Genomic DNA, 12,111 nt, shown 5'->3' with positions numbered 1-12,111 from the left:
GCCCAGCAAGTCTGTTGTTTTTGAACATTGGCATCTGGCTCTGTTAGCTTGCATCTCTACTCATTGTTGCAAATCCCATAATGCCTGATGCTCTGGAAGCGAGTTTTGATGAATGATCGTAGAAATCAAGATCATGTATTTTAGTAGAGAGAATTGAAGGGATAAAATCTTGACTCAACCTTAAGTGGCTCTTTTCTCACTTCCAAAAAACTTTAGAGAAGAAAATGTAATGTAGAAAACGGATTTAGTTTTGGTGGGCACCTAAAAGAACCGAGCCAGTGCACTTGGAGCTCGGCTTCCTCACAGTGGCAGCTTTGTGCACTAGAATGCAGAAGCTTCTTAATCAGAGGATTATCTGAGGTCTTCCTCATAAAACACGCATGTCTGGCAGCAGTTGAAACCTGAGCTGTTTTTATTAGGCTGCACATGGGTTTTCTCCACACCCTTCCCTGCAGCTCATTCTTCAGAGGTGAGACTTAGAGAAGTTTGGTCATGCAATAAAATAAAAGGTGAAGAAAGACTAATGCATGCTTTTTAAAGCAAATGTCGAATGGAAGGCTTAGCATATTGCCTTACAGCCTTAACACTTCATTGTCTTTACTATCTGGCACTATAGTTGTAGCCTGCTTGCAGGAATATATTTGTAGTAAAACTTGAGAATACCTTCTCAACCATTTTCAGACCTTTTATTGCTACTTTTTTCCTCCTGCAAAGCATTATGGAAACTTAGTTTTTATTCACTTTCAAAATCCTATCATTGGTAGTTACCTGTTAAGATGCAGTCTTAGCTTGGCATGGCCGTGTGCTCTTGCAACCCAGCATAGGAGGACCACAGATACTGTGTGAGCTCAAAGCCGACTTCCTGAGCTGCCTGGCAAGTCTTATCTCAAAATAAGCAAGCAGACAAACAGAAAGCAACTTTTATGTTGGTTTTATGTCTACATATGTCAGAAAGCTGTGTTTTTGTTATTATGGCAAAAATACAACTTAGGAAATTATAATGATATGTAAATTTGATGGAACATCTTTGCTTCATTGAGAGAATAAGCCTGACACCTGCTGATCAGCTTTGGGAAGAAATGCCAAGACAGGAAACACAGGAAACTTCGTCAGTAGAGTTATTAGTTAGGGATAGATAGGGAATTAAACTGTTACAGTTGGGATTTTGCCAGGCATATCACTCTTTAATGTGCCCTTAAGTTGTTTTTCTACTGTAAATAATCTTTAGGCTATAATTTTTCTTACTAAAAATGGTTAACTAGTATTTAAATTTCCTTTTTGGAAAACAAATCCAGATGTAATAATTTCATTACTTCTTTTTCAAAGATTTGTTTTTATTTTGTTTGCATCATCGGTGTGTGTTTGTGCATATGAGTGAGGGTCCCACAGAGGCCAGAGGAAAGTATTAGATTCCTTGAAACTGTAGTTTGTGTGGTTGTGATGGGGTGTAGGGATTCAGACTCACCTGTTCTTGATGATACAACAGACATGCTTTACCTCCAAGCCATCTGATGTGTTTCACTCTGGCCTCAGATTCACCATGTAGCTGGGCTTGGGTTTGAACTGCTTCTCCTGCTCCTTCCCATCTCCCTAGTGCCAGGGTTACAGCCCTTTATTACCATGCATGACAGAAAATGGCTATTTTGGAGTTAGGATTCTATTTTTATTTTCACCCTCAAAATAATCTGTTAGACCTTGGTACTTTGTCACGTATCAGCATTGTTTTTAACTTACTTTAATGTCCTGTTCGAGTGCAGGAACTCTTAGCACTTGTATGTTTTTTACAGCACCAATAGACTAGTGCTAAGCAACGAGTGGATGGATGCTCAGTGAAACTGCTAAAACAAAGGATGTGCATCTCAGTTACCTGTCTGTTGTTGTGAGGAGATATCATGACCAAGGTCGCTGTGTGGAACTCAGGGTTTCATAGGGTTAGAGTTCACTACTGTTCATGGTGGGGAGCTTGGCAGCCAGGAGGCAGTTGGAGCAGTAGCTAAGAAGAGCTCACATCTTAGCCATGAAGTAGAGAGAGAAGAGGAGCGTGAGAGGGAGAGGAAAGAAGGGAGGGAGGACACACACACACACACACACACACACACACGCGTGCACGTGTGCGCGGAATGGCCTGAATTAAAACCTCACAGCCATCTCCTGGTGGCACACCGTCTTAAAGAAGGCTACACCTAAGCCGTCCCAAAGAGAACCCGCTGTTGAAAAATGAGCCGGTGGTGGCTGTTCTCATTCCAGTATACCACAAAGTGATGCTGTGGGTGATTTCAGTGTCACAGAAGCAATTTCTCTTTTAAAGTGAAAAATTTCCCTCCACAATAGACCATTTCTTTCAAGAATTGGAATCACTTGATTTTTAAAATTATTTATTTACTATTTGAGACAGGGCTTGCTGTAAAGCCCCAACCTTACTCCTGCCCCCATGGATGTTGGTGTTAAAGGTGTGAACCTACCACTCCTGACTTTGATTTCATTTTGAGTGGAGGATAACAGCAGACGTGAGCATTTGAGAGACTGGATTTCTGAATTTTTTTTCTAGTTTTTAAAAACGTACTTTATTTTATGTGTATAAGTCTTTTGTCTGCATACATGCTTGTATAATTGGAGTTACAGGTGGTTGTGAACCACCCTGTGGGAACCGAATTCAAGTCCTTCGCAAGAGCAGTAAGTGCTATTAACCACTGAGCCAGCTCTCTAGCCCCTGCATTTCTGAATATTGAATGGTTTAGTTATTAGTTATCACCACAGATCCTGTTGTATGCACACAACAGGGGCGAATAGGACAGAACAGTACTGGTAATTTGGATTCGGTAGATTCTGAATTGGCTGTATTGTAAGACTCACTTGCTTTTTATAGTGGTCCATTTCTTAGAGTTTAACGTACACCAGAGTCTCAGACTGGCAGTTAGACGTTAGGTGGGGAGAGTGCAGAGCCACTAATCCAGAGCTTCATGCCTGCTCTGCACTGACCACACCCTCATCTCCAAGGGCGCCCAGTGACCCGAGTGAGTAATGGGGCATAGATGGGCAAGAGCAAAGAGAAGGAAGTGTGCAACACTCTTCTTCTTCTTCTTCTTCTTCTTCTTCTTCTTCTTCTTCTTCTTCTTCTTCTTCTTCTTCTTCTTAAAACATTTTTTCAGTATTTATTTATTATGTATATAGTGCTTGCCTGCATGACAGAAAAGGGCATTAGATCACATTATAGATGGTTATGAGCTGCCATGTGGTTGCTGGGAATTGAATTCAGGACTTCTGGATTAGCAGTCAGTGCTCTTAACCTCTGAGCCTTCTCTCTAGCCCCCATTCTGCTGCTTCTTTAACTCTTAACTTTTTTGTTTTTAAATCTCCTTTTGATGTAGAATGGAAAAACCAGGTGTAGTAAGTACAGGCCCGTTGGTCCCAGCACAGGAGAATTGCAAGTGTGAGACCACTTTCTGCCAAATAGTGAGATACCATCTCAAAAAAACCAAAACCACCACCACCACCACCACCACCACCACCACCACCACCACCACCAAACTCCTCAAAACTAACAACTTTAAACACCCAAGCAAAAATTAAAAGAGGAGGTGTGTCAGCCAGAAGTCACTTGAACAGAGAAGGCAGGCTTTGCCTCTTCTGCAGAATCCCAGCACAGGGGACCTTCATCGTCCTTAGGGCCCTAAGGCTGTTTATAAAGTTAACAGTATGTGGTGGCCACTCTTATTTCTTCCCATGTCTATTTACCTTCCTTTCTGAGCTTCTTTCCATTTTGAGAGTCTTCTTCTTTTTGAAGTTTCATTACTTAATCAAGTTTTAAAGAATTTCTTCTTGCACCAGGTAGACTGTCCACCAGGCTCTGAGCTAAGCCGGTGAGCCAGGTAGAGCATCCCTCCCTCCCCTTGGGGCATGTCACAGTGAGGAGACAAAAACAAATACAGGTCCATGTGGAAAATACTAATGAGTTTTAAGAGTAAACAGAGGTGGCACTGGGAGTCTACAGACTCCATGTTCTAACAGGATAGCAGGGAAAAGCTTTCAGGTCTGGGCAGTTAGAAAAACTTTTACGATAGTTGTTTCATTTTTTTCTAAAACTGCCTGTAATAAGAAGCTCTGCTCATTGACATTTTCCTCCTCTCTTCCCTATTCAAAGCTAATTACCTTGTTTAAACAAAAGGTAGTTGGAGCATGGCAGTACAAGCCAGAAATCCCAGTGCTCTGGTGGTAAAGGCAGGGGGATCAGCAATTCAAGACTAGCTTTGGCTACATAGTTCACCTTGAGACCACATTTTAAAACCCCAACACAAAGACATAAAGAAGTTCCCCCCTCCTCTTGAGGATCATTTATATTAACTGCAAGAATATATAAGGGTAAAGCTGAGGAAGCCGAGACAGGACGGCTTTGGAGCCTCACAGGCCAGCTAGTCTAGACGATTTGGTGAGAGACTGTCTCAAAAGATACGCAGAAAGCTATAGGGGCCTGGAGAGATGGCTCAGCGGTTAAGAGCACTGCCTGCTCTTCCAGAGGTCCTGAGTTCAATTCCCAGCAACCACGTGGGGGCTCACAACCATCTATAATGTGATCTGATGCATACTGTATACGTAATAAATACATTTAAAAAAAAAAAAGAAAGCTATAGAAGATACTTGACATTGTCTTCTGGCCTCCACACATGTACACACATACACACACACACTGCTCATGCTATACACAGAAGAAGCCCTTTAGTCTTTTAGGACAGTGTGCAAAACTGGGAAGTAGTTGGTTTTTAATTTTGAAATTTTGAGAACTGTTGAGGCCACAGATACTTATATTTCTAAAAACAAGTGCCAGCTTTTGAAAGTTCCTATGAAGTGCTACTTTACTCCCTTTTAATTTTATTTTAGATTTATTTATCTTATTTCATGTGTGTGAGTGTTTTTCCTGCATGTATACTGCATATATGTCTTGCATCCATCAGGGATAAGAGATCATGGATCCCCATGTGGGTGCTCGGAACCAACCCAGTTCCTCTGCAAAAGTGACAGGTGAAAAAGATTGAGTCCATCCTCTTTACTAACAATTCAAAATGAACCTTCTGCTTAACTGTCTGATAAGTGGAGTGCTTGGTGGTGGGAGTAGGAATTAACGTCTTCAGGCTGGCCCTGAACTTGTTCATCTTCTTGTCACAACTTCATAGTTTGCAACAGCATCTTAAAATATTTCATTCTGGTGGCGTAAACTGCTAATTCTGGGGAGATGGCTCAGTGGTTTAGCGAATCTGTTGTTCTTCTAGAGGACCCAGGTTCTGTTTCAAGCCCTCACGTGTCAGCTCAATGACCACCTCCATCTCCAGTTCTTCTGTCGTCTGCAGGCACTTGGCATGTTACATAGACACACGTACATGAAAGCAAAACACCCATAGACATTGGAAAGAAAAGGCTTGAATTATGATTTTTTTTAATCCATATTTTTTATTTAAAATATATTTATAAGCCGGGTGGTGGTGGCGCACGCCTTTAATCCCAGCACTTGGGAGGCAGAGGCAGGTGGATCTCTGTGAATTCGAGGCCAGCCTGGACTACAGTGAGAGTTCCAGGACAGCCAGGGCTATACAGAGAAACTCTGTCTCAAAAACTTTTTTTAAAACTTTATTATTTATACAATATTCTGCCTGCATGTATGCCTACACACCATAAGAGGGCACTGTGTGGTTGCTGGGATTTGAACTCAGGGTCTTGATGGTTTCTTTTTATTCTGCCCTCATTATAATTTAGAGTTTTGTATGACTAGTGAGTTTGTGAAAACAAATACTGTTTGCTACTTAGTAATTAATGGAATTGAAAGATTGTAATGTTTCTTAATGTCAAAAGCTGGTTTTGTTAGGATATTATAAAAAGTAAGACTACACTCTTTCAACTATGTGGTTGAAGCAATTTGGCAACTGAATATACTAATGTAGCCATTATGCTAATTGAGAGGCAGATGGACTGCATCACTCAGAGTCCCTTTGTTTCTACCCTATCCCTACCTTTCTATGGGTGATTACTCATCCGCTTCTTGCTATGGCTGAGCTTCTCTTGCTCTTTTTTGGAATTGTATCTTGTGGTCTCTTGTGTTTAGCATATTTCTGTAATCCATTCATATTTGCTGTATATGTGAAGCATCTCCCCCTTCTCTCAAAACATTTCATTTTTATTGTATGACTGTGCCACAATCTCTCCTTTGTTGAGCATTTGAGTTGCTTTCATATGTAAATGTATCCCTACATTTGTAGGAACTTTCCACATTGTTTTCCCAAGAGTTTATACACTCCCACCAACAGTGGTAAGGCAAGTCCACTCACCCTGCATCTTTGCCAACACTTGGTGTGTTCAATCTTTCATTTTTTAGCCATTTTGATTGGTGTATAGTAGTTCCATTCTGGTTTGAACTCAGACTTTCCTGAATGTTGCAGATGTTAAATAGCTTTACATGTGCCTTTTAGCTATCAGTGAGTCTTTCCTGTGTTCAGTTAAATATTTTATTCCTTTTAATATGACATTCACTATTGAACTACATTTTTAAAGAAGAAATTTCACATTTCAAAATTTATTTTTTTATTATGTGAGTGAATTTTTTGCCTACATGTATATTTGTGCACTACCTGTATTCCTGGTGTCTTTGGAGGCCCGAAGAGGGTGCCTGATCTCTGGAATCAGAGTTAAAAGAGGTGATGAGCTGCCATGTAGGTCCTAGTAGCTGAACCCAGGTCCTCTGCAAGGAATATTTTTCTTTGGTAGTGCATTTCATGTCTTACAAAATATGTGCTTACCCTTTAAGGCAACTGTTCTTAACCTGTGGGTCACAGCCCAAACAGGGGTTGCATATCAGATATCCTGCATATCATATATTTACATGGGATTTATGATTTATAACAGTAGTAAAATTAATTATGAAATAGCAATAAAAATAATTTTCTGGTTGGGGGTCACAGCAACATGAGGAACTGTATAAAGGGGTCACAGCATCAAGAAGGTTGAGGACCATTGTGCTAAGGTCTTGAAATTTATGTTTTTTTGTTTGTTTGTTTGTTTGTTTTGTTTTTTGAGACAGAGTTTCTCTGTGTAGCCTTGGCTGGCCAGGAACTCTGTAGACCAGGCAGGCCTCAAACACAAGAGATCATCCTGCCTTTGCCTCCTGAGTGCTGGGATAAAGGCTATATGCTGCACCACCATATTTTTTTAAAGATTTTATTTATTTATACAGAGCTCTGCCTGCATGTACCCCTGCAGGCCAGAGGAGGATATCAGATCACATTATAGATGGTTGTGAGTCACCATGTGGTTGCTGGGAATTGAACTCATGACCTCTGGAAGAGCAGTCAGTGCTTTTAACCGCTGAGCCATCTCTCCAGCCCCATACCACCATATTTTTAATTAAAAACAAAAAAACAAAAACAATTCTGTTTGTTTGTTTTTGAGAAGGGTTGGAACTCCCTATGTAGACCAGGCTAGCCTTAGACTCATTAGATGTTCTTGCTCCTGTCTCCAGACAGAGGCCAGATTAAAGGTGGGTGCCACCATGATCAACACTAAAGTTTTAGGTCTTATGTTTAGGCTTTTGGCCTGTTTTTATGATGAGACCCCTTCTGCTTCCTGCCCAAGTACTGGAGATGAAGCCCAGGGATTTGTGCATGCAGGGAAGGCAGTGCCACTGGACTTATCCTCAGCCCACATCATTTTTTTTTTAAATTCATTTTGTGAGGGTACATGCTCAGATTCATCATCAGAAAGAGGACAAAATGGCAAGAATATGTCTTTAATATGCAGTTTTCACATATCTTTTATATACTAGACTTAATAAAAGATTGTATTTATTACATGAACTCTTTATTAGAAGCTTTTGCTTTCTAACCATCATTATCTCTGTGTTATTTTACATCTCATACTTTGGCTTTTATAAACTTCTCTGTGTCTGTAAAGCTGAAAGCATATATTAGATCTCTGGCTAACTGAGAGTTTAGGGTCTTCAGGTGTGATCTTTAATAAGATAGAACTAACGAGGGTTCTACATTGAGCCGTTACTCTTTTTTTTTCTTCTTTTGGTTGAGTTCCCCTTTCTCTCTTTTAAACCCTCATCCCCCACCCCCTAGGCTGGAGAGATGTCTCAGAGGTTAAGAGCACTGGCTGTTCTTCAAAGGTCCTGAGTTCAATTCCTACTAGCCACAGAGTGGCTCATTATCATCTATGATGAGATCTGGTGCCCTCTTCTGGTGTGCAGGCATTCATGCAGGAAGAATACTCTACATAATAAATGCACTTTAAAAAAAAATAGTTTTTCTTCTGTATGTACTATGTGTATATGTCTGTATAAATATAAATCACATATGTGCGGATAGCCCATGGAGGCCAGAGAAGAAGGTGTCAGAACCCTGGAGCTGCAGTCACAGGTGCTGCAAGTTTCCTGACAATAGTGTAGCAAATGCTCTTAATCATGTGCTTTCTCTCCAGCTTCAGGGTCCCTTTCTCTTAGCTCGCCTTCACAGCTCCCAATTATTATTTGGATAGAATCAATCAGCTAAGTGTATGCGGGAGGTGAGAGAAATGGTTGAGTTGACACATGCTTTCTTTTTTCTGTTTTTCTCTTTTCTTTGAATAGAATTTTTTTTCTTTATTCTTCTGTTTCTCTTAGTTCTTGGGAGACTAGCTGTAGTTATTCTGTGCATACCTCCTGTCTTTGTACAATCTCTTTTCTTGAGTATATTTTTCTGAGATTAAGGTTGGATTTCTCTGGAGTTTTCCATATGATGTTCTTTACCCAAGAGTCTATATTATTTGATTTTCTTAGGTTAAGTACCACAGAGGCGGGGGGGGGGGTGTTTTATATTATAAATTAATGGCATAGCTGAGAATTAGCTTTCCTTTTTACTTGTCTCATCTCTCAAAGTCCATCCTTTCCAGTTTGCTGTAGCTGTTCCTGATAGTCTTCTCTACTCCTCATGAGACACTGGTACCCATAGCTCTTGTAATGTTCTTATATTTGTTTTATGGGATTAGTGTCCATAGGGGCTTCATGAGTTACCGTTAATTCTCCAGCTAGAAAAGAATTCATCACTGATGCATAATCATTGTTTCTTCCTCCTTCCTTTACTCTGTGGTTGTTCTGCAGGTCTTGTTCAACGCTGTGTGATCATCCAGAAAGATGACAATGGATTTGGGCTGACAGTCAGTGGAGACAATCCAGTCTTCGTACAATCTGTCAAAGAAGGCAAGGCATTTTAAAAAATAGTTCTGTTTCCAGGCACAGTTGTACACGCCTTTAATCTTTGCGCTCAGAGTGCAGAGGCAGGTAGATCTCTGATCTCTGACTTTTCAGCCAGCTTAGTCTACATAGTGAGTTCCAGGCTAGCTGATAGTGAGACCCTATCTCAAAAACAAAAAGCATTGTCTCTGGGAAGCAAGCAGGAAGCAAAGCATAACAAAGCTTAAGTGACGTCACTTGCCCAGAATAGAATTATATAGACTGTGGGATGTGGACTGTTATGCTATGTTTCTCTATGGAGTTATAAAATTAATTTGCCCCAGGTGACTTTTTTTTTTTTTTAATGGAAAGAAAACAGTTCATCTGTAGCTATCGAAACCACAGAATTTCTTGGTATTTTCCATGCCACCACTTAACAGACATTTCTACAATTTTATTTCTTTGTAGCATTACAGTGATGCTTTCATGGAGTAGATTAAAGAGATATGGACACTTGTACCAAATGACCATCATCTCTTGCTCTTATCATACAGTGGAGTCTTTTGCTTTGGCTGCTGTAATTTTAGGTAGATGATACTATATTAAAGGAGATAACACTTTCTAGATAATATTGAGTCTCCAAGTTAAAAAAAAAAGAAAAAGAAAAACAAACATAAAAACCAGTGTCACTCACACACGGTGGGTGGTAGAGGTGGGGTTTGAACCCAGGTCTGCCATACTGTCTAGCCCATGTTTTAACTATGTTACATTACTTCTTTTTAAAGAAGACTTACCAGTGAATCTCACGTTAAACAATTCGTTTCTTACACAGATGGAGCAGCCATGCGGGCTGGAGTACAAACAGGTGATCGAATCATCAAGGTAAAGCAAAGTCTGTTGTAGAAGTTGTGACGGGATAAAACATAACATACTCTGCCTGCATTAACTTTCCTACCTAGGTTTTTATAAGAACCAGCTCTCTGCCTTTTATACAAACTTACTTCATTTGTTTTAAAGTTAACATTACCCTTTACTGAAAGGTACAATAAAAGGCTTGGATAAATGGAGTCACCTTTGTTCTTGAGTAGGGAACTACTCACTTTTTAAAACTCATTTCTGAGCTGGGCTTGGTGGCATGTGCCTGTAATCTCAAGAGGCAGGTGGATCACTGTGAGTTCAAGGCCAGCCTGGTCCAGAAAGCGAGTCCAGGTCAGCCAGGGCTACACAGAGAAATCCTGCCTTGAAAAATTAAACCAAACCAAACAACCCCTCTCATTTCTGCCCAAATTAATCTTTTAGCAAGAAATGCTCATACTGTACAGATAGGGTTGTGTTGGCTTGCTTGTCATCTGCAAGTTGACTGTTGTTGCAGATGCACTTTTTAAAGAGGCTGGTATAGAGTCCCTAGCAGGTGCCAGGCCCTGGCTTGATATCCCGCACCAGGAAAACCACAACAAACAAAGAGTAAAGAGGCAGAAGAGGAGTAGCTGAAGAAAAAGGCATGTCGTGTATGAGAGAGGAGGTGTAGATGAGGTAGAAGGATGTGACTCTCACAGACCTCTGCTCAAGACACTGGGGACCACAGACAGGCCTTGAGGATTCAGTTTTTTGAGATAAGGTTTCATGTACCCCAGGCTGGGGAGAGAGTTCTGCTTCTCCTGCCTACCAGGCATTGGGATGGCAGATGCTCATCACCCTTCGAAGGTTGGGTGGGCCTGGGGAACAAGCCTTGGGCTTCATGCCTATCAGCTAAGCACTTTCCCAGCTGAGCTCTGTCTCCAGCCCAAGCCCCATGACCTCTGATCATTAGAAGAGGAATAAATCTCTCAGTAATTTCTGTTGATTACTTAACATTAAAATTTTTGTTTGTTTGTTTTTTTGGTTTTTGAGACAGGGTTTCTCTGTGTAGCCCTAGCCAGGCTGGCCTCGAACTCACAGAGATCTGCCTGTCTGTGTCTCCTGAGCGCCGGGATTAAAGGTGTGCTCCATGACGCCTGGCAAGAGAACATTCTTGAAAGTGTTAAGAACATGATACTTTTTCTTGTAAAGAGCATGTGTGGTGTGGGTGTGGTCTATATACATGTAGGTCTGCATGTTGCAGGTGCATGTATATGGACATGTGTGAAGACCAGAGGAGTCCTCCTCTACCAATACCTGCCTTATCCCCTGGCTGAGTCTCTCGCTGAACTTGTTGCCCACTGTGCCCCTACCCACTGTGCCCCAGCAATCTTTCCCCAAACCCCACTTAGTACTGAGCATACAGTCCTGGGAAGCCACACCAGGCTTTTACATGGATGCTGGGGACAGACTTGTGCAGCAAGCACTCTTACCCTCTGTGCTATCTTCCCAGCCCAAGAGGACTGTTTAATTACAACAAACAAACAAACAAACTGGCTCAGTGGGGGCACGTCTGTAATCTGCCCCTGGGGAAGCAGGCAGGAGGATCATCTACAAGTTAGAGGCCAGCCTGATCCCATAGCAGGTTCCAGCACTACAGGCCCTGTCTCAAAACATAACAACAAAAATTAAATGAATAAATTATTAAGAAAACAATAACTCTGATAGAAAAAATAAGCAAATAATTTTATCAGATGATTTTTCAGAGTAACTGAAGTGGCTAACTTATTCATGAGAATATGGCCAATGTCATTGATAACAATGAAATAGAAATTTATATATGAAAAATACATCTCATTATCAGGAACTTAAGTGATCGATGATTCACATTTGGCATAAAATAGAACAGCTTCTTTCACAGGTTTCAGCATCAATTTGGTAAAATCTGTTGGATAGAAATCTGTAACTATGTATTTAAACCATTTAAGTGTATGGTCTTTGATCAGCCAGTTTGTTTTTAGGGATTTACCTAGGAAACACATGTACTAATGTGCCATATGTGGTTTGTTAGACACTGAAAACAC

The 12,111-nt window shown here is 40.8% G+C and overlaps 1 protein-coding gene across 1 annotated transcript in view; it reads left to right on the top strand.

The window, feature by feature from the left end:
- Arhgef12 (Rho guanine nucleotide exchange factor 12) overlaps window positions 1–12,111 on the top strand; it is a 130,426-nt gene that overhangs the window by 57,034 nt on the left and 61,281 nt on the right. Inside the window, exons 5-6 of the mRNA XM_051156250.1 lie at window positions 9,119–9,217; window positions 10,023–10,072. Of these exons, the coding sequence (XP_051012207.1) occupies window positions 9,119–9,217; window positions 10,023–10,072 (149 nt within the window). The remainder of the gene's footprint in view (window positions 1–9,118; window positions 9,218–10,022; window positions 10,073–12,111) is intronic.

The sequence above is a fragment of the Acomys russatus genome, chromosome 14, assembly GCF_903995435.1.
Source record: "Acomys russatus chromosome 14, mAcoRus1.1, whole genome shotgun sequence".
Classification (NCBI taxonomy): Eukaryota; Metazoa; Chordata; class Mammalia; order Rodentia; family Muridae; genus Acomys; species Acomys russatus.
This window is presented reverse-complemented; position numbering and strand designations above follow the sequence as displayed.